This window comes from Embiotoca jacksoni, unplaced genomic scaffold, assembly GCF_022577435.1.
Source record: "Embiotoca jacksoni isolate LCO1_2020_lvr unplaced genomic scaffold, fEmbJac1.0.p SCAF_17, whole genome shotgun sequence".
NCBI classification, from domain to species: Eukaryota; Metazoa; Chordata; class Actinopteri; family Embiotocidae; genus Embiotoca; species Embiotoca jacksoni.
In genome coordinates this window covers 10,456,399-10,483,567 of record NW_027185307.1, presented here as the reverse complement: position 1 = coordinate 10,483,567, position 27,169 = coordinate 10,456,399, and the positions used below count along the sequence as shown (strand labels likewise).

At 40.0% G+C, this 27,169-nt stretch overlaps 1 protein-coding gene across 1 annotated transcript in view; it reads right to left on the bottom strand.

Annotated features, from left to right (window-relative positions):
- Window positions 1-27,169, bottom strand: part of cntnap2a (contactin associated protein 2a) — a 312,740-nt gene that overhangs the window by 176,145 nt on the left and 109,426 nt on the right. The window contains exon 2 of the mRNA XM_069151565.1: window positions 10,235-10,345. Coding sequence (XP_069007666.1) covers window positions 10,235-10,345 — 111 coding nt within the window. The remainder of the gene's footprint in view (window positions 1-10,234; window positions 10,346-27,169) is intronic.

The window sequence follows — 27,169 nt, the reverse complement described above, 5'->3', positions numbered from 1 at the left end:
GGTGGGAATGGAATTTCAAGTCTCCCATATTCATTACTCTGCAGCTGTACAGCTCCAGTGACTACACTCATACCACTGGTGGAAGGTGAGCAGGCGTTCAAACAAAAAAAAAACATTGCACAAGAGGCCACACTTGCATCATGACCACATATTTTGTATCATAGTCCCACACCACACCACCTCATATTTCCCTCTTAGGCGCCTCCATTTATTGAAAACTTTCCCGATCTGCCATTCACCAGGTGTCCACCGATAACCTTGGACTTTCCTGCCAGACTCAGTCACCTGGCTCTCATATCCGCTTTGCATTATAGCCCCTGTACTTGCATTTTGACAGCAATACGGAACCTGCTTCCCTTTTAGTACCTTGTCTGTTGTTGTTAATATGCTTGTTGGTCACCTGCAAGCCCATGTTTCACTCATTATTTTGTTGTAAGTACTCTTCCTTGTTGCTGAGACACTGTTACATTATGTATGTGTTACTGATGTGTCAAATGACGATTTTGGAGAAAATATAAAGATATGGAGGGACAGCGTGACGGTTTGGGAAAAGTAGGGGAAGGATGGAGGAGAAGAAGGCATGTTAGGGTCACAGGGTTACCAAAAGGAACAGATGGGAATGAGTGGGAAAAAGACAGGTTGAAAAGTCCAGAGAGAAATTCAGGTTCAAAGGTTCATGAAAGTGATGGCAAGCATTTGGGAAATATTCTCATTGCTAAAAAAAGAAATGAGAGAAGAGAGCTGTGGGCTAAAGAGCTCAGTGTTAGAGGTCAGGGGAGGAGCACGGGACACAGATAAAGGATGTGGTGGAGCAAAAGAAAAGCAGAGACCAGAGAAGTGAGGTGAACAAATGCTGTCACAGATTGGACAGAAAAGGAGAAGTCTGGATGGAAAAAGGTGAACCAATGAAAGATAAGAGGGGGAGGAAGGGGCAGCTTGACAGAGGTTAGCGGAAGGGGGGTGAAGAGTGATATATCAGGGGAAAAAAAAGAACAGAGGTGCAGCTAAAGGTGAAAGCCGGAGGGAGAAAGGGGAGAAACGAGAAGAGGTTGACAGAATAAAGTAGAGACGGAGGTTGCGGGTGGTGGGGGAATGAGAGGTGAGAGAGTGAGAGTGAGCGAACAGGAGCATCAGCCGAGGAAGAAGGAGGGAGAGGTGGTAGGAGAGAGGGGACGGGGAGGAGTGTCGGGGGAATGTCACCATTCTCTCGCCTGTCACACACACAGATGTTCAGGGAGGAGAGAAGGAGCAGGAGGGAGGATAGGGGAGAGAACAGGAGAGCAGAGAAGGTCATGGAAACTGCCTCTGTGGAAGAAGCGAGGGAAAGGAGAAAGCCAAGTAACTCGAACCAAAAAAAGATCAGGAGATAGAGCAGAAGATAAAACATGGAGAATAAGCTCAATCTATCTACATTTTTCTCCACTGCAGCAGATAAAACTCTTGAAGGTACTGTACTGCTGAAAATAGACACTGAGAAGATCAATTTGTGTTTTTGGAAGATTTCAAGTCCCACTGAGGGAAAAAAATATGGTCAAAAGGAAAACTAATAAACTTAATTTGCATATTGACTATTTCACCTGAAAAATAGCTGATTAATTAATAATGAAAATAATTATCAGTCACAGCCCCACCCTGTCAGACAGATCGAAGATCTTTTAATGAACACAAAAAAGGCAGAAAATCAAATCCAATTTTGCACACAAGGGAAATTTACTGGTATTGATGATATACCTTTGCAGTTTATCAGGCTATTCAGCAATGGCTGAAAATCTGTCTGTTTACACGGAATACCTCTATCTCATATGACTGTATCCTTATAATGCATTTAAATTGGGACCAGTTCCTGTGGCAACAGCAATGCTGGTATTTCCAGTTTAGCAGCCTGTTAGAAATCAGATTAACCTGCTACCTGAAAGCTACCTGGTGAAAAAGTCCCTGTGTGGTGTTCTCCAGATAAAAAGAGCCAACCGCGGCTAAAAAAAAAAAAAAAAAAATTGGCTGGAGTTTCTCCAAGCTTGCAAAACCAGGTCTGAGCTATCTGTGATGACACAGATGACCCAGCATTGTTTCAGCGGTAGCTGCACACAGCTGGAGCACGTGTTGTAGTAAAACCACACTGATATTGACTCTCATTATGATGACAAACATTCACACATACAAGCAAAAGAGTGCACATCAATGTAATTGTGCATACACATGAGCACATGAAGCAGTTTTTTATTAACTCTTCAGCAGTAAGCTACAAACAAACTGATCATACAAAGCCAGTTACCCTATTTTTTCCCCCCAGAAAACAACAGTGAAAACGAACAATAAAATTAACTTAAAGTCATCCTGGAAATGTAGGGGGCATAAATAGAAGTACCAACTGCACTGTACTGACTGGGGAAAGGCAGAGGATCGTAATGGAAATCTGTGTGGATATTTTTTTTTTCTTGTATCACATCTTGCACATCTCAATCCACACAGTTCAAGAAACCCTGGGCTATGTGTCATTAGACCAGACCACAAGCAAAGATATGAAAGCTCCCTTTGGTTGCTTTGAGCTCGAATCAAACGGTGTTCCACCGCCTCAGCCAGCCTCATCACCCTCTTTTTCTCTCCTCTGTTCATCTCTGGTGAGGCTGTCAAGTTGCCTTCCCACCCCCCCTCTGTTGCTGTTTTTTTTCCCCTTTTTTCCTTGGTATGGATGATCAGAGCTCACTCAACTTGACAAGGAACATGTTTTTCCATCGCTCCTTCCTGGAGAGTGAAATTTAAAACATTTACAGTACAGTAGGTATGCATAGGCAACCGAAACTTAAAAAAAATTGAACTAGAGTGTACGTATCTGTGTGATGATGATGTTGACAAAGATAATTTTAACCTAAGCCTAACAGGGAAACAGGAAATATGTGGTTAATTCAGCCGTCTGACTCCGTAAGTGGCTTTTATAGTACTGATGGTAAAAAAAATTAGTCAGAGGAGAGAAAAAGAGTGAATGGTGGATGAAAAAAAGAAAGAGCAAGCAGGCCAAATACAAGAGGATAAAAACAAAAGGAGGGAGTTGGAAGGTGGAAGTACACGAGAGTGCAAGTAGAGAGATAAATATTTTTAAAACATAGAATAGTGAAAGTGTTTCAAGTGTTGTGAGGACAAGTAATGGAGACAGAGTGATTATGGATGAGCGATGCACAGCTGGTGACAATGGCAAGACAGAACATCAAACAAGTGAGCATATCTGCTTTGCTATCATGTCTGATTGTTAGTGTGGGTGAGAGAGTGAGCATGTGCACATGGCAGAATTTCTTTCAGCACACGCTTGTTTAAATGCTTTCACGGCTCCTTTATGTTTTGAGTGCTCCGGCGCCCGAGAGAACATGTGTGCGTGTATTTATCAAAGTTGCCGCTTTTGATACAACAACCACATTAACAGAAAGTATATCGTCTTAATTAATTAAGATGCGAGGCCGCCGGAAAAAAGGGAGTGCAGAGAAAACAGCTGGTTAGCCCTCTGCTAGTACTTCATCTTTCTGTCGTAGAGCAAAGAGAGCGGATGGAGACGGAGTAATTTAATTAGGGGAGGACTGCCATTATCGATGGATGGCTGCAACAGCTCGAGACATCAAACAACTTTGTTGGATGACAGAGAGTGAAAAGCAATCCATGAAAAGGGAGGGAGTGGGGAATCTGATTAATTGTGCAGCAAGTCAGAGCACAGTCGTACTGCGGTTGTGATATCCTTTGTTTGAATTGGGAAGGATGGAGTAAAACTTTTGAAAACTTTGGAAAAGCCTGTATCGGGGTGAGAATGTGGGAGAAGAAAAAAAAAAAAGGAGATAATGTGGTCTGAGAAGAAAGAAAGGGGACAAGCTGAGAAAATGGAGTGTGGGATTGAGAATGTTACAGTGGAAAATAGAAAATGTATGGAGGGAAAATTAGATGGCGTGGGAGAAAGGGGATGCAAGGATATGATGGAGGGCAGGGAGAGACAAGACAGAATGGAGGAGAGAGGAGCACAGAAGATGAGGGATGAGAAGAAATAAAAGGGGGGAAAAAAGAAAATGGAATATAAGGATCAGTGGCCACATGTTTGTGATTAGCGGCCCAATCTCATGCTTGGCCAAGTCTGCAATGTGAAGCAAACGTAGGCTCACGCACATGCTCAAATGCCTATAGGGATATTCACGTGCACGCACAGTTCACCCATTCCTCTCTCACTTTCTTTACACAAAGGTATTCATTGTTCTCTCTGTGCTTGGCTCTGCACAAAGTCAGAAACCCTTTTCGACAATTTTTTTCCTGTGCAAAGGCTTTGTCCAAATAACCCATTATCAAAGTGCAGTTGCTTGGCAGCAGAGATGTACCCACATGGAAGTTTGGAGAGTGTCTTCCCCCACAAAAACGACCCCAAAGATCTTTTGTGCAAGCAACTTATTACGACTAAAACTATGTATTAAAGTCAAGTGAATTCTAGCAGTCATGTAAATAATGACAATCTGGTGTCATAGAGAAGTGAGCAGTTCATGTGACGTCGATATAATGTGAAGTTTTGCTCATATGGAGGATGGGGGTTGGGAGAAGGGTTTGACACAACAGCAGACTTGTGTGAAGGAGACCGGTGTTTGCTTCCTGTTGCTAATCAGGAGTCAGGACAGTTTTTTAAAACCGTGTTTACTGTTATGTCACGATGACAAAAGTTGCATAATTTAGAGGAAGTAGTAACTTTAATACACAACAAGGCTCAAGTCGTTATTTTATTCCAAACCATTATCTTTTCCTAATCAAGTGCTTTTTGTTCCTAGACCTAACCAGATGTGCTAATTAAGGAAACACTCCTATGGGTCAAATTTGAGCGTAGAAATAGACAAGTTGCATCCCAGCTCAAAATGACGCAGTACTGGCAACCAAAAAAAAAAAAAAAAACCTGCTTCTGAAAACATAGCATTCTGACAGTTAAAAAAAATGATTTAAGACAAAATACTGCAGTTTTAGAGTGCTTTTACAGAACATTATCCTACTTTTAACAGTAATTTTGTATAATTTTTGATAACAATAACAAAAACAAAAATATTACTGGAAAACATGAATAAAACTTGATATTTGATAATGATCTTTGAGATCACAATGAAAAAAAACCTGAAGCCAAGTTTCAGTAGTACCACAATTTTTGCCAAACGACCAGTTATCAACTGTCCATCACTGCTGGCTGTCCTTCAATCTTCAGCTTGCTGTCCTCTTTGTCCATTTCATTCTGTTCACACTCCTCTGAGAGCCCTTCTCACTCCTCCCACCTCTCCTCTCTCTTTTGCCTTTACCCTCTCCCTGCCTCATCTATTTTAACCTGTATCCACATGGCATCCACCTTCAGCTGGCAGCACTGAACGCATGCTTTTGTGAGGTGCCGATCACAGCTCATTTTGCCATGTCACGATTGCAAACCTATTTGGAGCACATCACTCTCTTGATAAAAGTTAAAGCACAGTCTCTCAAACCTTTTCTGGCACATCGCCTTGTTCTAGTGCCAAAAAAATTCCCATGACTCAAGCAGAGAAAGAGCTGTCATGTGAATGCGAGGATAGCCAATTTTTATAAACGGGTCTTAAAGGGGAGTTCTACTGTTTTTCTTCTCTCACTTTTAATGAGGGTCAGTAGTGTTTTAAAAGGTTACTCCAGCAGTTCACAATGAATTATGCAGAATACACTTCATACTTCAAAACTGTTTAACATTTTATCAAACCAATATTCAGTCTCAAAAGTGCTCTGTAACGTATCCTGAAACGTGTGATCCCATGTGGTTGAGAAACCTTCAGCTGAAGGGAAGAAATAATCTTTTCTGCATTTAATTAGCTTTCATCCTGAATCTCTCTGACTCTCCCATTCTCTCTGTCCCTCTCTTCCTCCTTGTCTCCATCCAAACAGACCAAAAGGTTTTGACTGCGAGAGAAATTGGCTCACCTTTCCCTCTGTCTCACACCCTTGAAATATGCAGGGTCTGGTGCATGAACTATCACTGAAGAGAGACAGTGAGTGGGCAGGAAAATGTACATCTGGTAGACAGAGTTGATGGCGGAAGGTAGGAAAGAGTCAAGACTGTGAGAAAGGGAGAGAGAAGCCTAGGTCACATTAGAGGAATGACTGGAAGAAGCAAAAAGGAGAAAGATGGATGAAGGGAGGTAAATGAGAAAAAGAGAGGGAAAGAAGGCAGAAGAGAGGGGTCATAAAAATGAGATATTAATAGATTTAAAGACGATGGGTAAAAGAAAGAATAATTTGAAAGTGGCGCAGGGAAAATAAAGTGTCACACACTTTATCGGTCTATTCTGTCTTAAAAATCCAGAGGGAGAAATGTCCTCATGATTTATATCCACCTGCAAAAATAATAATGGAAATAAAAAACAAAACAAGCTCAAGTAAAACTAATGTAATAATGGATTACAGCAACTGACAAAATTTTTTGCTGGTCTTAAAAAAGATGTGATGTAATTTTAAATATAACGTAATGCATGAGGTAACAGCTTGTAAGTGATTCTGCTCTCCAAACGAAGACAAAACACATTTAACATTATGATGAATAGTCTTTTGGTGACGAGTATTTAATAAGTCTCCTCTTCTAAATAAACATGCGATGTGCACAAGCCCAATCTTTCTTTGGTACATGCAGGCGGACAAACACAGTCCCTTAAAACACATACCTATAAGAAGCTAATAAAATCTGTCATCGTGTCACCCACACACGCACGTACATGGATGGAGAGCACAGTCTTGTTCATCTTAGTGACAGCAGGACGATGAATAAGCCGGATAGGGACCAGGATCAGGGGCCTGGTGACTAGTTGGCATACAGCAGACAGCTGCCTGCCGGAAAACCGCCACAGCATCATTTTACCTCTGTCTGTCTCACACACACATACACACACACACACAGAGACATGAACGTTGACGTAGAATTGGATATACATTTGGAGAGAAACACACATGGCTATAAACTAAAACTCTAATAGCTGTCAGCATCCACAACCCAGTGTGCTTGGCTTAATATGAGTGGTGTGTCCAATTGATTTTGTGCCTCCCCTGTTCCATAACACTGGCAGATTGGAGTAGATTGGCTTATCAGCACATACTCATGTCACTGACGGCACATTTGGCAGCCAAACGGCTGCTTGGAGGGACCCCTCCTTCTAGTATGTGTGAATGCGGAGTATCCTATTTCTGTCAATGCAAATGTTTTGAAAGGCTCGTGTTCCTGTGAAAGCATGGGGGTTTAATGTGTGGACTCGTGTTTTGGATGCCTGAGAGAGTTTCTGTGAATGTGTATATGATTCATGAGAAGCTTGACTGCCTGTTCCCTTGTTTTTTTTTGTTTTTTTCATTCAGTACATGTTTTGTCTCAGAAGAATGTTCCAAAGTGATTCTGAAAAGGTGCAAAATAAGTGTATTTGTTATGGCTGTTTATTTATTTGACTTTGACATATGACTGTGCGTCTATATGTATGTCTCTGATTTTGTTATTTTCTAATAGACATGAGTGACCAAGAAAAGCACATTACATGTTTCTGTTCATACTGTACTGCACACTATTTTCTAAACAAGTGGTTCTCAACTGGTCAAGCCAAATTTTTTACTTAGTCATGAAGTCGTGACCCAAATTTGTAAAAATGTTTAGCCTGTCAAATATGGGAGTGCAGTTTTCCTGCTAATACTACTGTACTGTAGCTTTATGCTTTTATGTTTGTCCTGTGAAATTCTCCACACAAACTGATTTGAAACAGCTTTTGCCATGTAATTTTTTTTTTTTTACAAAAAACAGTGCAGTAATATGCAATGCCTACATTCACTGTTAAACATGCAATAAATAAAAGTGCAACAGAAGTGTAAATCAAGCTAGAAACCTATTAAAAGAAAAAGACAGACTCACCTTGAACTTTAAGCATACATGCTTTTAAAACGACTTTAAACTGCTGATGCTCATCAAGTTTCAAAAATCTAAATTGAATTGTATGAAATACTAAATAAAAGGCATACTTATCTGGAAATGAAAAGCCTGTTTAAAAAAGCTTGAAAGAGGGCCAACCACTGATGTGAGGAAATTACTGTCGTGACATGATGTCAGTAGAAGTCATGCAGCAGCAGATGTTCTGCAGACTTCAAAATAAAAGTTTGACTCTTATTTTCCCTCAACATTTTTTTTCCTCACACAAAATAGACTCAAAATAGACCACATGACCCACTTTAGGGTTGTTACCTACCAGTTCAGAACCACTGTCACTGTAAACTTTACCTTTGATTTGCACCCAACAAATTCAATGTTACAAACATAAAGTAATACCAGTGAGTATTGTTTAAAAATGTTTTTATTTCATGACACATTTTTCATCTTGTGGACAAACTTTTTTCTTCAGAAGTAATTTAATCACCCTTTTATGCAGAGTTTTGTTTACCTGTCATTTCCTATTTTATATTCCGTCCTGTTCATATGCTGTATATCAACATGAAGATGACCTCATCATCCAAACACTGCCACTGGTCACTGCTACTTTAACATATACGGTATGTACTCATTTTGTCACTATGTATTGCACAGTATGTATCCATTTTGGCACATTTAAGACGACATCAACATCTGACAGAATCAGTGTGTGGTTGTGTCTGTCATGTATTCTGGATCTGGACAATAGAAAAATGGAGAACTAGATTTCACTGGAGCATTTTGGGCAACTAAATGCATGACTGATTTTGTATCTCCCTGTTCCCTATAGCATCGGGAGAATGGCATTGATTGGCTTATAAGCAGATATTAATGCCATGGACGGCACATTTGGCTGCCAAATGTAGACGCCCACACAAAAATGCAAGTTAAAAATGATGGGTAGAAAAGGGGGGGAAAGAGCGAAGGAGTGTAATATTAGCAGTAAAAACACAGAAACAGAACAATATCTCTGGACATATTTCAGCTACTGGTTTTAACGTTAGTATTTTTAGCTCTTGGAGGTTAGCCACAAAAACAATTAATTTAATATGCATAATTAATGATAAATTACACTCCTTTGTTAGAGGTGAGCAAATCTGCCTAAGACACATATTTTTCAGTCCAAGCTGGTTTGAAAAAGAACTGAATCTACTTCTCAGCAGATACATGTCCTTATTCTGAAACAATTTGTTTCATTGAACAAGTCCAAACAGCCACTTTGGAAATAACTTGTGCAAGTGTTTTCACACTGTGTCTAGATGCATATTTGACTGTTTTTATTCAAGTAATACTGAAGCTTTTCAGGACAACAAGGAACTGGATTTCTTTGATTTAAGTATCATATGTTCCCCAATAACCTCTATCCTTGAGGAGAGTGAATAAAAGAAAGCTTGTCAGGAAAGAATGTAAAAACCGTATACAGTATTTCCAGTCCATCCATTAGCTCTGTCAATGACAAATTGGTCTTTACTTCTCTCTCTCTGTCTTTGTCTCTTGATGAAGGGTGTCATTATTAAAGGAGGAGCAGTCCGGAACTCTCTTAGCAGTAATTCTATTGGTATGATTAAACACACCAGATTACCTTTCCTTTATTTGCCAGGTCTGAGCTCTGTTGCCTCCGCTGTAGTGTGACTATATTAGATGGAGAAGTATGAATTATTAATTGTATAAACATGGAGGGGTGTAATTGTCTGTCCCTATCTCTCTGTGCTGTGGAGTGATGTGGAAATGAGCTTCAGTCTGAGTCACCGAGATAATGATTGAAGCTGAGAAAGGGACAAGATGAGCAGGAGAGAAATATAAAAGAAGGAGTAAAAAGGTTGACCTGATATCCAAGCGGTAAGGGTGCATACCACATGGGTGCTAATGCTCTAAGCAGCAAGTCTCTGGTTTAATTCTCGGCGGGCAGGACCTTTGTTACATGTCATTCTCCTACTCCTTTACCACAATTTTCTGTCAATCTTCACTGTCACTATCAAATCGAGAAATAAAATGCCCTGAAAATAATCTTAAAATAAGAAGCAGAAAGAAATGAATAGAAAGGAGAAGAAGAGGAGGACGAGGGTGATAGCAGCTGTGCAGCACTGAAGTGTGTCACTCTGTGAAACCTTGGTCATTTATCTCTCAGTGTGTCATCTGTAAAATCCTTCATAAGGATGTTCGTACATGTACCTAAATTAGATATTTACTTTTTTTTCTCTGCCTACAGTATAATATGTGTGTGTGCTGGTCCCTCCCGCAGCATTGATCTACGTGTGTGTGTGTGTGTGTATGCGATGTGTCTACCTCCTCTCCTGTTGAGCTTGGCATATCCAGGTGCGTATCCATTGGAGAAGACAGATGAGCTGGTGAAGGCTGTGTGAGGCAGAGGAGATGCTAGAGCTTCGTCGCACTTCTCTGTGGAGACAATAAATACGAGAACAGAAAGAGGGAGTGATAGGAGAAGTTGGGAAGAATGAAGGGGAGGTAGGAAGAAAAAGGAACAATTATAAACATCAGTATATTTAATTTCATTGTATGTATTTATGCTGAAAATATATTTAAAGACACCACGGGAAGTCTATGAAGTAGTTCCCAGAATTTGAAATTACAGCAGTGTTATTCTGGGATAAAATTTAAACTCAATTCAAGCACTATCAGCTGAAAAATCTGAAACTCTTATATTTTTCTTCATGGTTTCACTCTGCGCATCGTCTCAGAGAAAGTTGCTCCCAGGAGGAGAAACATACGCGTAGCTGAAGGTTGAGACGAGTTGTTTGTGGGTCAAGAAGTAAGTCAGATCACTCGGACTTAAACCACAAGGGCTCCCAAAACATTGTTGAGCTCACAGGCAACCTCAAGAGTACAGTGCAAAAAATATCCACCATAATGAGCAGTCTGGCCTTGTAACCAAATGCAGATGCTCACTTGATTTAGAAAAATGGGAGAAAACAGAAATACAATCAGCTTAACTCTAAAATTGCCCCAGTCTCATCAGATCAAACCAGATTTAACAATCAGGGCTCACATCAGTCTTATTCTTCCTTCATTCAATGTTGTCAGGTTATTTCTCAAATTACTGAAGGACTGAGATTTCCATTTGAAATAGGGATCTATCTCAAATGAATATGATGACAAGACTAACTTTTTATTGTAGTAAATTAACAGAAGATAAATGCTGTGTCCACTAAAGACTTAAATTTCCTTTACACTAATGTTTGTGACAGTTTGGGGCTTTAAAACTTACTGTATAATGTGATATGACCACAACTGACAAAGGAAGCAATGCTTCAGTCTAACAAATACTTGGTTGTTGTGTTTTCTGGCTCAACTCATTCATATTAGCTTCCTTGTGTGATGCTAGAATCTCACTTAAAAAAAAACAAATTTTTCTTGAAGAAAACGAGTGACGTTAATCAGAACTACAACAGATCTGATGGCCTTATCTTCAACACCTAACCTTGAATATAATCATGCAGACGTGAGTCCACAAACACATTCCCACTGCTCTTGCTGAATGAACTGTGGAGCCAATGACTTGGAGTAGCCATGAGGAAAATAGTCAGACAACCCTGCACGGCACTGCCACTCAATCCAAGCTGACCTCAAACTCAACCCACAACCCTGAGCACTCTGAAAAGAAAGAAAGTGACTACGGCGGCACACAAGCATGTCAAAAATCAAATGGGACAAATACGCAAATAAATATTCCTCACATACACACTGTTAGTCATTAAGTCTCTTCCCTTTTTCTTTCTCAAGCTGCTCTTTTCACTCACTCACACACACAAACACAGTCGCTGCTTCCAGTACATTAGGTTTCACGCAGAGAGAAATTGTGAATGGTCTGTCAGGTCAGGTAGAGGCAGTCAATAGCTCTCTGTCATGGCCCACTGTGTAAGTGTGTGTAAAGTACACTGAGTTAAAGACAAAACCATGTTAGCTTTTTAGGCTGTTTGAATTATTAGTAAGTGCTACAAGTGGGCTCTAAACAAACAAAAAAACAACAACAACAAAAAAGCTCATCAAAGGCTGATGTGTGTGTGTGTGTGTGTGTGTGTGTGTGTGTGTGTGTGTGTGTGTGTGTGTGTGTGTGTCTGTGTGTGCATTTCTGTTTCAAAGGGGAAATGCTCTGCGGTCTCCCTTCGAGCCCGGGAGATGTCCACTTTTTCTTTCACTGCCTGTTTTGACAGGGGATATAAACAGAGACACCAAGGTCCTCCTTTATGAAAAGTAATGAGATCTCTGGCACATTCACCTCACGCTGGAATATTAGTAAAATCCACTAGCACCCATTAGGCAGCTGACTCACCACCACAAAAATGAGCAGCCATGTACACTGGAGAGGGATGTCTAAAGAAATGGTTTTGAGCAGTGCGATTTCATTAGTCCCTCCCTTCTCTATTATAGAATTATTTGTATGCCATGCAAGGGACTGCAATTCTTTTAAAAGAACTGAGGTGAACCGATGCTTTTGGTTGCAACTCATGCCAGCACGCCTAGTGATGTGTTCCTGCTTATCTCCTTTTGCAGCTGTGCCACAGGTGCACCTCTGGTGCAGCAGCATCTGGTCATGAAATTACAAGAACTCTTTGGGTCATGCACAAGAGTCTTGGAAATTATTATTGCACTTTAATTAATGAAAATAAGGTCTTCTATCTCTCCGCAGCTTACAAATGTAGATTAAAATGCTTTAGCACACAGAGACACGTGCATCCATATATTAACCGTGCTGCACACCAAAACAACCCAGACAGATGCAGTCATACAAGCTGCCTCATATTCATACAAATGTACGTGCACACACAATGTCTCCATTGCAGCTCCGGTCTCAAGAGGGTTTCTACAGGTTTCTAAGCAATGACTTATTTCAGCTGCACATGAACATGGTTTGTAGGCCACACACACATAGAATGCACAGAATCATGGCTGAAAAGGAAGGAATGAATGGAATGAGTGAGGAGAGTTCATGGAGAGGAAGTGGATTTTAAAGGCTGGAGGTGTAGAGAAATGTACGGTGGATTTCTTCACTGCCTCCAGTAATTTTTTTGGGGGTCCTTTGAGCTTTTGCTTTAGGGGGAAAAACCACAAGGACTCTAGTGAGTAAAATATATATTTAAATAATGTCTCTCTAATCAAGCTGATCCTGGCTAACAATACAGCACACTTCTTCATGGATTATGTATAAAAACATTGGTAAAAAAAGTGTTTTGCTTGTGAAACCTGATACCTGAATACATCCAGCCATTATCACATGGACCTCTTGAACTTCAGGTTTAACAGTTCCTGATTGCATTAATGACAACCCCTCCTGAGGCAGTATTACAAGATTATTGGCTATGTATACAAAGCGACTGATTCGATTTAAATATATTCTATATCATGTAGCTTCACTGCCTCACATCAGTTGACATAAGCTGACCTGAAACATCTGCATCTGTTTAATTAGGTGGACTGCCAACGTTTTACCACCTCCGCAGCTTACTTCTGCTGTATCCTGTCGTTTCTGCTTCCTGTCCTCCCGTTCTAGTTTCTTGACAATCACTCATATGAGGGCCTCCCTTGTGCATTATGTATTCAATACTTAAAACACACAGTGTGTCTGCTGGCTTCTGTTCTGTACAGTAATACCCCAAGGGCAATAATTCAACTCCCATTGGATTATGTATCATGCTGCTCGGATTTATGATGGGACCCATGGCAACTGGCGCTACAATACTAGTATAATATGCCAATTACAATTTATTGGTGATGGAAAAATAATGAACTCATATAATCAGGCTTGTCAAATATTTGTCTATCTGTTGCACAACAAGTTTCTATTGTCTCAGTTACAATGTCTCTGTATCTCGATCTTGTGACCTACAGCCACACTCAGTACTATCTCGTACTATCAACAAAACCGGACATACAAGAGGAAGTGGGAGCGACTGTCAACTGTTTGTAACACTGTAATAAAAGCTGAACTACAGAGGAGTGACTTTGAGCAATGCTGGACACCTCTCTTTGAGTTTACATGTATTTGCTCCTTCTTGTAAGAATAAATGTCCGGTATGTTTGATTTTGAATCCAGCATCCGAGTAATTTTTCAAACAATTGGGTATGGGTTAATCAAGCCGCATTCAGCTTTTACTTTTAAATGATGTAAAATGCGAGCTATGACTTCTTACAAACTGACCATTTTTCCAACAGCGTGCAAGAGTGTATGACAACAAATAAGGTTCAAGTTCCTTTGTCAAACTTGAAGCACTTTAGTGATGAATTAGCAGATTGTCTTCAGTAAAAATGCAGTGGCACACACTCTGTAAAGGTAGGTCATTCTTATTATGTATGAGAAAAGCAGACATGTGTTATCATGGGATTTGTTTACTTCGTTAAGCTTACAGTTATCCACCAAGATGAATTCAAAAAATTGTGTTTGTATTGTTGTGGCTTGTGTTGATCTAATAATTCTAAAGGCTGGTTAGAATAAACAATAGTTTGTGAACACCTTTCATTTTGATTCTCTTAAAATAGAATTGCTGGTCTTTTTATGATGAAGGGAGGACAATAAAAGACCAAGGGCACAGCGGTGAAAAGGAAAAAAACAAAAGTTGGTGTTATAAGAAAGCCATTATATTTTTACATGTCTGAAAATCAGTTGAAAGCCAACGGTCCTCTATATAATGCTGGTTTTCTTCAGTATGTGACTTGTATTTTGAATAAAAAACAGTAAATATTACTGCAGGCACTTATTTCTGCTAATTTTAAAACAAACAGAGGACGACTCTTCATATCTGATTTGATCCTTTATAAAAATGTGTAAACCTGTAGGAATTTTAAATTACAGTGCTACAACTATCTGTATTAGGGCACCCTGACATCCTACTAAATGTGTGGACTTCAGGAAATGAACAGGGAAGTTCAGTTATGTTGTAGCCTTAAAATTACTGGTCATAAATCTGACATGCTCTGTTTTCTCATTTCTCAGAATCCTTAAGGATTTCACCTGTACCGACCACAGTCATACACTCTGATTTATTGTTCTGAGATGATTAAATAGCAGTGGAGGGTTACCCTCTCAGGTAATCTGTATGTGTGTGTGTGCGTGACAAAGGGCAGCGTCTGTGTTTTCCTTGGTACTAATTAATCCTTGAAGAGATCCAGAATCTTATCCATCAATTATTCACTGATATATCCCACTGGAACCAGCTGCTGCAGACAAACTGTAGCCCTGTAATACTGTATCCAAGAGAATGGATTAAGAGAGTGTATAAAGAAAGTCATGAAATTACACAAACACCTGCACAAGTGCACACACGTGGTGCATAGTTTCACCAAAAACCCTGCATGCTTGCTGGCTATGTGAGCAGCACCTGGTTGGTGAGACAATGTAGAAAACATTCATAAATGCAAACCACATGGCCATACGCTCAGGACTCAAGTGTGAGATCATAGCAATTGATATTTGCCTATGTCTCAAGTGCAAAGCAGGGCTCTGTATGTTCAGGTACTTAAGGGCAAGCAAATGACTACAATATCCAAGTGCAAATGTCAGCTTATTCCCAGGTGGGCATAGGAGAGGGTTTTTACGCATGATAGAATGATAAGAGAGGAGAAACAGAGAAGGGCACTGAGGGAGGGTAGAAAAGCGATAAGATGGAAAAAAAAGAAAAGAAAGAGGGAAATAAGACAGGAGGTGAGAGTGAAGGAAAATGGCTACCAAAGCCTTCTTAGTGACATTTCCAGGTGGGTAAATGACTAGGATGTGGAAAAAATAGCAACTAGGAGATGCATCAGCTGGCGGCCACCAGTTGGGACTGGGGCCATGCACAGACGGTGTTTGGCCAGCTTGTTCAAAGGGCATTACATCATTGCCACATCTCTGGAGCTGATGGGAGTTGGATACAAATAGAAACTCATACATCCGGGGTGAAATTCATGACATTCTAAAGATTAGTTAGCATAAAATCATAGATTGTGGCCATGAAACTTAAATTTGGCAGCCAAAATGTGGCACAATAACACGGAAAACTACCATGCCAGAACTCCTTTAATGAAGTCTTGTACCTGCCACTTTGGCCATTCAGGCAAACAGCCTTGACAGAAACAGAATACAAGTGCTTATCACAACGGCCTAATACAACACATAGTTTGAAATTGAACAGGTAAGTATGTTTAAAAAAAAAAAAAAAAAAAAAAGGATGAACTTGTTAAGCAAGTCTGCTATAGTCTCACCTCTCCATGTGTGTTTTAACAATGTGGTCAGTAAGTCAGTCAGTCGGTGGAGAACATTCAGTGTTCTTTCCCAGACTGTTGAGCAGTCTGGCAAACACACAACAGAAAACTCTCCTATGTTTATTTAATGACTGTGAAACCATTGTGTGTGGAGTTGTGGTCTGCTGCTGTCAACTCTGTCCTCTGAACAACACAGGTTTGGAGACCTCTGGGTTTTTTCTGGCCCTGTGTCATGAACGCAGTGGAAGCTGTCAAAAGTGCCAACAGCTGCACAGAGATGCAGTCTGACTCTCCAAACTGCCAGTGAGCATGAGAGTCTCCGTCTGTGCATCTCTTTGGTCTCTGGTGTGGCTGGGAGCAGCCGGGACCTGTGCTTTCTGTTTTCCATTTTTTTGCTCAAATTCACATTACAATTTGTCAAAGTGCCTCTGGAGTCAGCTGAGGTTTGTCTTAAACTAGATTGTGTTTTTCACTGTAGAAGCCTCCTCCAGTGATCTAATTTATTCTGTATTATTTATAGAGTCAACATTGTCCATCTCAGTTATTTTTGCCTGATGATGCCCTTCGGTCTTGGATAGGTTTTTGTTCTGTGAGGATGATGCAGGGATGAGCGGCTATAGCTGATTCAGCTGGCAGAAGACGGTTCAGTATGTACTCAGTGTTGAGAGTGTGCGGAAAGAATCTATCTCTGGTTTGCCAAAACAGGCATGTGACACCTCTGTCTCAGCCTGGTGTTCGGAAAATCATATACAATATATATATATATATATATATATATCTGTATGTCACTTGATAAAAATCAGCACCCATGTTAATGTGTTTATGTGAACACTGGTACATGCACATTTGCGATTTCACTATGAACATAAATCTCCTAAGCAGAGAGCACACATCAAATTGGGTCAGACTCGGAAAATCAGCAACCTTGAAATGTTTTAGTAAGACTACAGCAATAAAGCAGTTTGCCTGGTGAGGTGTTCTGAGTGACAACTGCATTTCAAGAGGATTAGAAAGTCAAAGATAAAGATGCATCAGCTCAAGAGAACAACCAAGAGTATGCTGGTACTTTTATTTGAAATTGTGCACCATTAATTCATCCCCCAGACCTGAAGAGTGGCACAGTGGCAATTGGCTAGTTCAAAATGACAACGTGGCGGCACAGAGGTGCAGTGGCTAGCATTGTCGCCCCACAGCAAAAAAGGTTCTGGGTTCGACTCTGGGCCTGGGCCTTTCTGTACAGAGTTTGCATGTTCTCCCTGTGCCTGCGTGGGTTCCCTCTGGGTACTCCGGCTTCCTCCCACCATCCAAAAACATGCATCTCGGGCTGATTGGTGATTCTACAAACTGCCCTTAGGTGTGAATGAGAGCGTAAATGGTCTTTGTTTCTGTCTGTCTCAATGTGTTGGCCCTGTGATAGACTGGCGACCAGTCCAGGGTGTACCCTTCCTACCTCCCCCCCCCCCCCTCCTCCTGTGACCCTGTTCAGGATAAAGTGGGTATAGATGATGGATGGAAAATTACAATGTGCCTGTTCACAATGTGTTAAAAATACAGTTTCTCTGGTGCAACAACACAAACATCATGCCGCAAGGCCGCTTACTCGCCAGGTTCAGCTCCCTGACATTTCTCTCATGTTCCCCAAAATGAAGTTTAACCTTAAGGTGTGCCATTTTGACATGGTGGAGGAGATCCACTCTAAATATTCTGCCCTTTCTCAGCTCATTAAAATTGGAAACACAAGACTGCCCACAAAAACATTATTTTAAGCAAACCATTAATAGCAGAAAATATTGTTTTTTTCTGGTGCACATCAGAAAAAGGACAACTTCCAACTGCCACACAAAACCAACCCTTGACCCATTAACATACTGTCTTCTACAACTGTCTAATAAATCAGTGTTTAGCCAGTTCAAATTCTATGCTCAGTTATCAAACCTAAAGCAACATTGATACCAAAATTGCAGTCAAAAACTACTTGGAAATTGTTCCTCATTGTTTTGGAGAGGGTCACAGAGAGAGAGAGAGAGAGTTTAAAAACCGGTCAAGTGGCCATTCACTAATTAGCAAGCAGCTACATGCTCATGTTGTCCTGTACACCTGGAATTGCATGACAGCAGCTCCCTAGAGGGCTTTACAAAGAGGGATAGGACACAAATTAACAGATGTTTTGCAGCATAGAAAAGGCCCTTCTAATTGGCATTACAGATGGTTGTTCTTACCAGTGTCTTCAGCCTGAAACAAAAGTTGCAAAGAAACACAAGATATGTTGTCTCTGACTAACCCACATCAATATGTTGTAAATTATTCTAGGGTGAGTCAGTCTGTGACTTGATAGACATGGATACTTCAGCAGAGAAGATGTTATAAATTAATGTTAAATGAATAGAAATAATGATATATCACATGTTTAGCAGTTAAAACTGTCAACTTGAAATTGAACCTCTGCTGCCAAACAGTGCAAAGCATTTCATTCTTCTCCAGAGCGAGTGACCTTGAAGCCTTGGAAACTCCCACAGCCCATGAACACATGGCAACACAACAAACGTAACAAAGCAGCCTAAAGCTCACTTGTCAAATCAAAGGAATAATCTAGAACATAAGAGGCACACTTTTAGAAGAAATTCAGTTTCTTAGTCAAGTGTTTATGTGCAATCAAAAGAAGAGAAAACACTGACCAGATACATTAATGTAAAGCACAGTTGAGTCTGTAATCATTTTTGCCAATCCTTGGGTAAAAACTGTAATACATTCCTCTGTATATGGATGGTGGTCCATCAACAGCATTTATATCTGGTAAACAAAACATAAATGATTTTCTGACTCTTGGACTCACCCCTCTCTAGATCTCCTGCTGCTCCTGACAATGAATAACAAAACATATCTCTGACACTGTCAACTGTGTTCATTTAAGATATACAAATCACATATATCAAAGTTCTGTGATCACACAGTGTGTATCAGGTTGTGTACTACACATCCTGTATTGCTGTAAATTCAATAGAAAGTCTCATTATGCACCTTTGTGCTCAGGGCTCCCACGGTGCTGTGGCATGAAATAGCGGATGGCAGCGGAGTGAATAACAATCATCCAGAACTCGGGGTGGGAGCCCATTCAATTTCAATTCACATACTACCACAGTGGGAATTAAAATGACCATTTAACTCTCTATGACAAAGTGCCAACGTTTCTAAACGTGAAATTTGGCCTTTGGAGAAAAAAATATCAGGCGGGTGTTATAATATTTTTACAGAAATAATATACCCTCAGGAATACATATTACAAAATATGATTGACTTTTTGTTGCTAAAATTAATTTATTGTAAATAAGGTGATAATAAAGATTTGAATGCCGCTTTTCAAATGACATCTCTCGTCCCATTTTTATTGTTTGTGGGCTCAAAAAAGAATTGTCTTTTTCAATGAGATGAGTTGCTTCCCCAATTCTTTATGTCTGTTCAGAAATGTTTATAGTGCGGATGTGTAATTTGATTCCCTTTGCCAGGCAGAGAGGTACCTTGTTATCACATACTGTATTCATCTGTCACTTCTTTTACCCTTCTTTATATCTTTCCTCTCACTTTTTACGCTTTTCCCTACATCTGTTATATGTAAGATGGTGAATCTTAAGATGTAATTACTATTTTTTCCCCCCTCTTTCCTTCTTGGAAGCTGTTTCATTAAAAAACTAAATCCCTGCTCGTGTTACTCATTCACTTTATACTCTTTCAGTCTGGCTTATTACATTTTCAACCCACCCATCCCCTGCGTTTCCTGACCACCCTCCAACTACCAGCCACCACCCCCAGGCTTGCCAGCGCTGTGCTTGAGCCGTTAATCTAAATTTTTTGGTCCAGATTCATTTTTCATGTCTTGGAACCATCACCAAACACTTTTTTGTCAACAGATCTGGTGCCCCGTGCCAATGTGAGCACAGACCAAGCGGATAATGAGATGTTTTGGATGAAGCAACCACACATAAAGACAAGACATCAGAAACACATGCACACGTACACACTCACACATACACCTTTGCATTTCCACATTTACATCTAACTGTCAAGTGAAATTTAAACTAACTTTTTGAAATGCAACAAAAAACCCTTGCATAATTTAGACTTACAAAAGTAGATGCTAGCTTTATCAGAACACACAGCAAAACCAGAAACACTGAAACAACAATTAAGCTGATATTGTGCTTTTGTGTTGACTAAATGTTGGCCATATTTCATGCTGTCTGAAGACCAAAATTAATAAACACATTTGGCAGTGTTCATATGGGCAAACCATTACAAACATCCATGGCTACTTTAGGAGATTTTGTGTTGGATGGATATGTTACAACATTTGGTCTCAGTAAACTTTTCAGAATGTCAAAACCACTTTTCACCAGTGTGACAACTGACAAATTACAGTTTACATAAAAATCTGTGGAAACTAACGCCTCCGTCTGTCTATGTCCCACACACTAAAAACCCTCTGAAATACTCTGGTGGCAGTTCCTTCTCTCCCATTCAAGTCCTTGCAGTTACTTTGTTGTACATAACATTGGCTAAACCTTTTTTTAGTTGGTCCAATAAAAGATTTGTGGACCTTCTGTGGTCTTACATTCAGTTAGCCTAGCCAGCTCAATAAACCCTTGTGGGTCTGCTGTATAGGTTCATTTATTATTTATTGCAGTAATTAAAGGGGTGCCTACAATGACTGATTCTCTGTGTCACTGGTAATCCATGGAGCCTCAAGGTAGTTCATAGGAGGTCTGTGGTGAAAGGATGGCCCCCCTGGCTGGACTCCTCTGGTGTTTTTGATGACTTTTTATAACGGGCTGGTGGGCAGAGGGGCTGATGAATATGAGTATAGTTTCTTTGAGGAAATTATGGGACAGACGGCAAGCAGGCTTATTTTGCTAGTTGCCTTTTGCTAATATGAAAACTAATTCACTCATTTCCATTTGGCTACACAAAGTATGGTTTATTTATTGTGTTGCTGCTAAAATATAAGATAATCAACAGTTTCTTGAAGTTGTTATATGGGTTAAATAAACATACCTTACCTATAATAAGATTATGTGAAAATCAGAAAACAAGTCCAGAAAACAACAGAAGATAATCTTTCTGATGAAGTTCTAATCATCAGTGCACAAATGAGGAAAAATATATGTAATTTACAAAAGTCTTAACAACCTAATAGATGATGTGACCATCTTCTCTTCAGGAGTCGCACATTTGATGGTTAAACATGATAAGAAACTCCCAAGTTGAGTTTCTGTGGTTATTTTGCAACACTGTCATTCTTTCAGTTTTTGATTTTCAAATAATGCATTTACATTTTTCAGATTACAGGCCACAAAATGCAAATCTGTAAAACTATCTGAAAGCAGGAGGGTTGTTATTAGCTCCAAATTAGTTCCAAATCCCACTTCAACTTTTTCTTTCTACCTAAAGGCCAAACATGACCCCTCTCTAACTCTCTCTACATATCCAAACACTGCTCATTCTTTTTCACTTTGGCAGGAGATACTCTAGACAAGCACAATGTGATGAGAGAAAAGAGTGTCCTCCAAGACTGCAGTGGGTTGCTGTGATTAGTTCTGCATCTCCTATTGAGACTTGATATGCTAATCTATTTTTTTTTTTTTTTTTTTTTTTTTTTTTTGGGGTAGTTTTTCAATTAAATAAAAATCTGCAGACTCTTAATAATCATCAATACACAGTGACCATTCACATGCATCATATATTTGTATTTTAAATACTTTATTTCAAAATTTAAAGGTGAAACATTTAAGGTATGTTGATTTCAGAAGAACTCTCCTATTTCACCTGTATGAAAACAGCTCAATCAACACCCCAACACTGTGTATTCCTGCATCTCTCTGACACCATCTGGCGATATGCCTGGCTGTTTGACCTGCCCACTACTGCAGGTGCCAGGTCAACTCTGTTACACCTGCCTGATTCAGTGAACTCTCAACCACGACTGATCTGCTCAGAGCTGCATGAAGCATAACCCTCTGTGTCTCCCTGATACACTCTACCTGCAAAAGAGTGTGGGTCAGTGTGTGTGCGTGTGCGCAAGCGTGTGTGTGTGTGTGTGTGTGTGTGTGTGTGTGTGTGTGTGTGTGTGTGTGTGCGTGTGTGAGAGACTGAGTGTGCGATGATGTGAAGGAATGACATTAGATTAGACACGTGGACAATACGTGTGTATTGCAGAAGGGATGGCAAGTCAGAAACACAAAAAGCATAATAGATACAGAATAAATGAGAGAAAAGTGTCCGCGTGTGTGTCACTATGTTCATCTTGTGTGAGCTAAGGCATGGCCAACAATTTTACAATGTGGCAAGTCTAAGTGGCTCCCTTAAAAATAGGTTGGGCTGGTGTGGTGAAGACTAAATCCATACATGAGGGCGCAGGGCAAATATGTGCTTTGCTTTTCATTCAATCTACAAGCAATTGTCACATGATTCACGAAGGCAGCAGCTCATTATACAGTCAACAACTGGGACTGCCCTCCATTTGCATTCTTTGAGAGATGGAGAGTTCAAAATATCAGCATTTTTCATAAATACAAATAAAAAAGTTTTAATAGAAGCAAAATATTGAAATATGTTTACTTTATTAAATTAACCCTGCTCATTACTTGCTTGTATCTTACTGCAGGAAACTTTTACAAACTTTTATAAAGTAAGAGAACTCAAGTAGAAACATAAAAACACTTTGTATGGAGTGAACAATGAGTTCAACATCCTGGCATGCAAGGAGCAGCGGGAAACTATAACCTTTGTGCGTAAGTATTCCAAGTTTTCACTTGCAGTCACTTGATCAATGTCTTGGCAGCAGTGGTACGTATCCATTTGGGATTTCCGCATGCACCTGAGCAGAGCACATCAACTTTGTGTCAAACTCATGAAGTCAGCAATGGAGACTCTTGAAATGCCTCAGAAAATCTATGGCAGTGAAGCAGTGAGTCAGGTGAGGAGTTTTGAGTGACATTTGTGTTTCAACAGGGGCAGCACGTCAGCAGCGCAACCAAGCGGTTTTGCTCGCCAACAGCCAGACGGTCACCACTGTATTCAACTGTAACACTCTGAGATGTTTGAAGGAAAACATTCAGTGCAAACAACACCAACTGTGGTACAATGGCACTTGGGTTTTCCAATATAACAATGTGTCCACTCACAGTTGTTTGGAAATTGCACCAGTTTGTCACCTTCAACAACACAATCGTCGTTCCCCACCACCCTTACTTACCAGATTTGGCTCCCGATGGAATTAAAAATGTGTCACAAAATGTTTCAGGTCAATGGAGAAATCTCAAATGCACACAGACCAGTGGTCAAAAAAGCATGTGTAACTCAAGGGCTGATTTTGATCAAGAATTGCAACTGTGAATTCTTACTCACGAAGTTACTCTCCTGCTCTGTGCCCATCAGGATGGAGGAGCAGTCTTGTAACTTTTCGCTTGCCCCTTGTATCTTAAAAAATAAAATAAAATAAATACAAGCAACAGCATCCAGTAGTGGCACACCCAGAGGAAATTGCTTACCTAATCAAGCAAATCCAGCAGAAGCACAGATTTGAACAGGTGTAGATATGGCCAACAATTCACCAGAATCTCAAGCAACTTGTAAAAAAAAGAGAGCCACTGCTGCAGTGCATTAGCAACTCATGCTTAGTGAGCAAAAAGCAGAAATGATTTGTTTTATTTCTTTGTCTAAAGTAAAGTGCAGTTATTGTGTTTAGTCTCTTTATAGTTCTCTCTTTGTTTGTAAAAGTAATTTTGTTCAATTAATTAATTAACTCATCATTTATTTACTAAATTTTTGTGTGCAGTGCAGCTCAGCAGATTTTGTGTTTTGTTGTGAGATTTCAGAAGATGTAAGTATATTTTTTATTCTCTTCCCCACCATAGTACTCCTCCTTAATTGCCTACTCCTCTCAGAGATGAAGACATGTGCACACAAACAGGCCCACAGTTACAGATTACTGAATCCAATCTATGTCCTGAGAGATCCCGCAAAGTAATAATTGCTTTTTCATGCTATTATTACTGAGTGGAATGAAGACTACGGTGTCCGACTGAATTTTCTTCAAGTGAAGTAAGTTTGTTGTACAATACTCATAACAACAGAGGATTATTAATTATTTCCCATAGTTCCTCGGGTGGGGAATGACTTTCATTTCAGAGGCCATTAAAATACCATCACGCACAGACCATATTTGAGGAGGTGGGATTTGGCTTATTGGTTAGTGGGTACATTGTTATCAACGTAGCAGGAACAGAAGCACACGCAGGGATTGGCTTTATCAAGAACACTGCCATTAGAAGAAAAGTCAGCAGAGGTCAGACTCATTTTGAAAGAAAGTGATTTGTACTGTGCTGGGAAAGAATTATCATAAAAATATATTGTTACACCAAAACTATACATATGTTTTGTAAAATTTACATGGTTCTACCTCAGAAAGTAGATTTAAGTGTTGTCTGGCTGCTACAAGAAAATAAATATACGGTCCAGTAATCAGATAAGTGGGAGAGTGAGATATACTCTGCAGTGATGCCAATTATTACTGTATTCTGAAGCCAAAAGGATGCGGTGGCTATTCATCCAGGAATGCTGCAGGGTTGAGGAATTATTTGGCTGCCACTCCACGCCAGTTGTAATTAGGCTGATAGGTATGGTCCATCATGGCCAGAAATTGAAATGGATAGATAATCTATATCGGCCTATACCTTCAATTGCACTACTGGATTACAATTAACAATGGTTTTGACAAAGGGAATTAATTTAAACCGCAGACTACCCATGATAACTAAAGAGTGTGGATACATAAACGGTAACAAAATCTATGATTTAAAGGGTTCTGTATTATACCACTAATGTAAAAGTTACAATGCATGTGAAAGATTATTTCATTAGGAGCTGTGTATTTACATCCATGTGTACTTTCAGAGGACATTCATATTTAATTGGCTGTTTAACGATAGTTGAGTATTTCCTGGTCATTCAGACATGGAATTCTAGTCTCCTGTATCAGGTTTTACACTCGCTCACTCGCTCACCTTCCCTCATATCACTGCAATGAGAAATTGCGTCATGATATCCCACGTGTGAAATTGTCTCCGGTATATCATGAATACAGAGGAACACAAACAATCAAATTCAACACAGCCCGAGTATGTTTCCCCGTGTACATACAGTATATAACAGGAAAGAATGAACAAACATATGTTTGCAGCATGTCCTCATTATTTCCCGGGTCTATTATAGTCCATGTAAATGTATATGTGATCTCCATGCATCACAAGTTCACTGCAAGTCTTAACAGACACAGATTAAACAAGAGGAAAACTGCACTGGAATCATGAATAATAGTAAACAAAAAAAAATACATTTTGTTTTCATTACCTCCACTGTGAATACCTGCACTGTGGCTTAGAATCAGAGCAATCAGGGAATCACGAGCTGTCTGTGTGGTCCGGCTGGGCCTCAGTCATTTCCTCCACTGAGGAAATGGCGAGCCTCTCTCTGCCCTCCCGCGGGCTCATAAAGATGATTTGCTGCCAATCTGGCAACTGAAGCCCGTAATATCACTCCCTCCGCTGCCCTCCACCCCTTTGTCAGTCCTAAACTCTGCCATGCTGAGAAACAATATGTTCTGACTGGCAGTAAAAGATGAGGGCTGTGACGAGGGGATGAGGGAGAAAGAGACAGAGGAACTTGTGTGTCAAAATCACACGTGCATGCACTTGTTTCCACAGAGGTACATGTTCACATAGCCAGTTAACTTCCTCTCAAAAAGAAGTCCCATGCTGGTGTACAATATGGCTAGTTTTCCTCACAGAAAGAGGTTGGTGGGGGGCAGCACGCATGAAAAATACAGCCATGCTGGCCTCAGCAGGAAGACACATTATTTTGGTGTCAACTTGGGAGGCTTCAAAACTTTTGTTAGAATTCAGTTGCAGCATAAAATCTGCAAAGTCAATCTGATCTCTTCATCCAATATGAGGTTTTAAGATTCAATAGCTAAAATTAAAAAAAAGAAGAAAGAAACAACAACAAAATGTGTCTCATGATGGCTGAAAATGCAGAAAACTAGTTTGGAGTAGCAGTCTAACCTGAAATGATGAGCAGCATAAAACATAAAATGATGATTATGTATCTGACACACTGAAATACAGAAGTTCACACAATTTCACAGGCTACTTGCTCCATGAACTAGCAAAATAATAGGCTTAAATTATTGAATTCATATTCATGAAAAAGTTTTGAATGAAGAAACAGATGTGATGGTATCAGCAACAACATTTGACTGGTGAAAGCACACCGTTGGGTCAGCCTGATCTGTCCCTAACTAACAATCTTTGAACCCACACAGGTACAAGCTCAAAAAGCCCATTTGTTTTGGCCTTGGGCGAGCCTCTTATGGGACTATTGTTAATTAGCTACAGCAGCTAATATAATTATTTGCCAGCACAATTTGTCATTTTAACCTGTAAATGCAACACCCAGTGCTGTCAAAAAAGGAGATTGCGCTACCTGAATTTATCTTTGATAATAGAAAAAGATGAAGGTTGCATTATCTCTAAAGCTAAGCAAATCCCAGTAATATGCCAAACTGGAAAAGAAATCGGCCATCAAAACCAAACCCTGGTGCAGAATTTGAAATGTCCCCCCTCTTGCAGATTCCCACCAAGTGCAGCCGTTTTTCGACCATAGATCAATTCTAACAGTTGACAGCATTCTGGGCAACTGATGAAGCCCCTTGTTTTTCAAAGTGATTCCAGATTGAAGCCTCTACTATTATCAAGCATCTACCCTGCTGAAGTGTCCTTGAGCAGAATATTGAATCCCCCACAAAGACTTTGAGGGAGCTGCTCTGTAGCCAACCTTGACTTTAGATGCACACATTATTCAGTGTAATATCACTAAAAAGTTATTTGAAATCATATCATCTTTTGACAGTTGACCAATAAAGTGGTGTTTTATCTTTTCAGGCAAAATTAAAAACAAACCAGCTACATAGGCCAT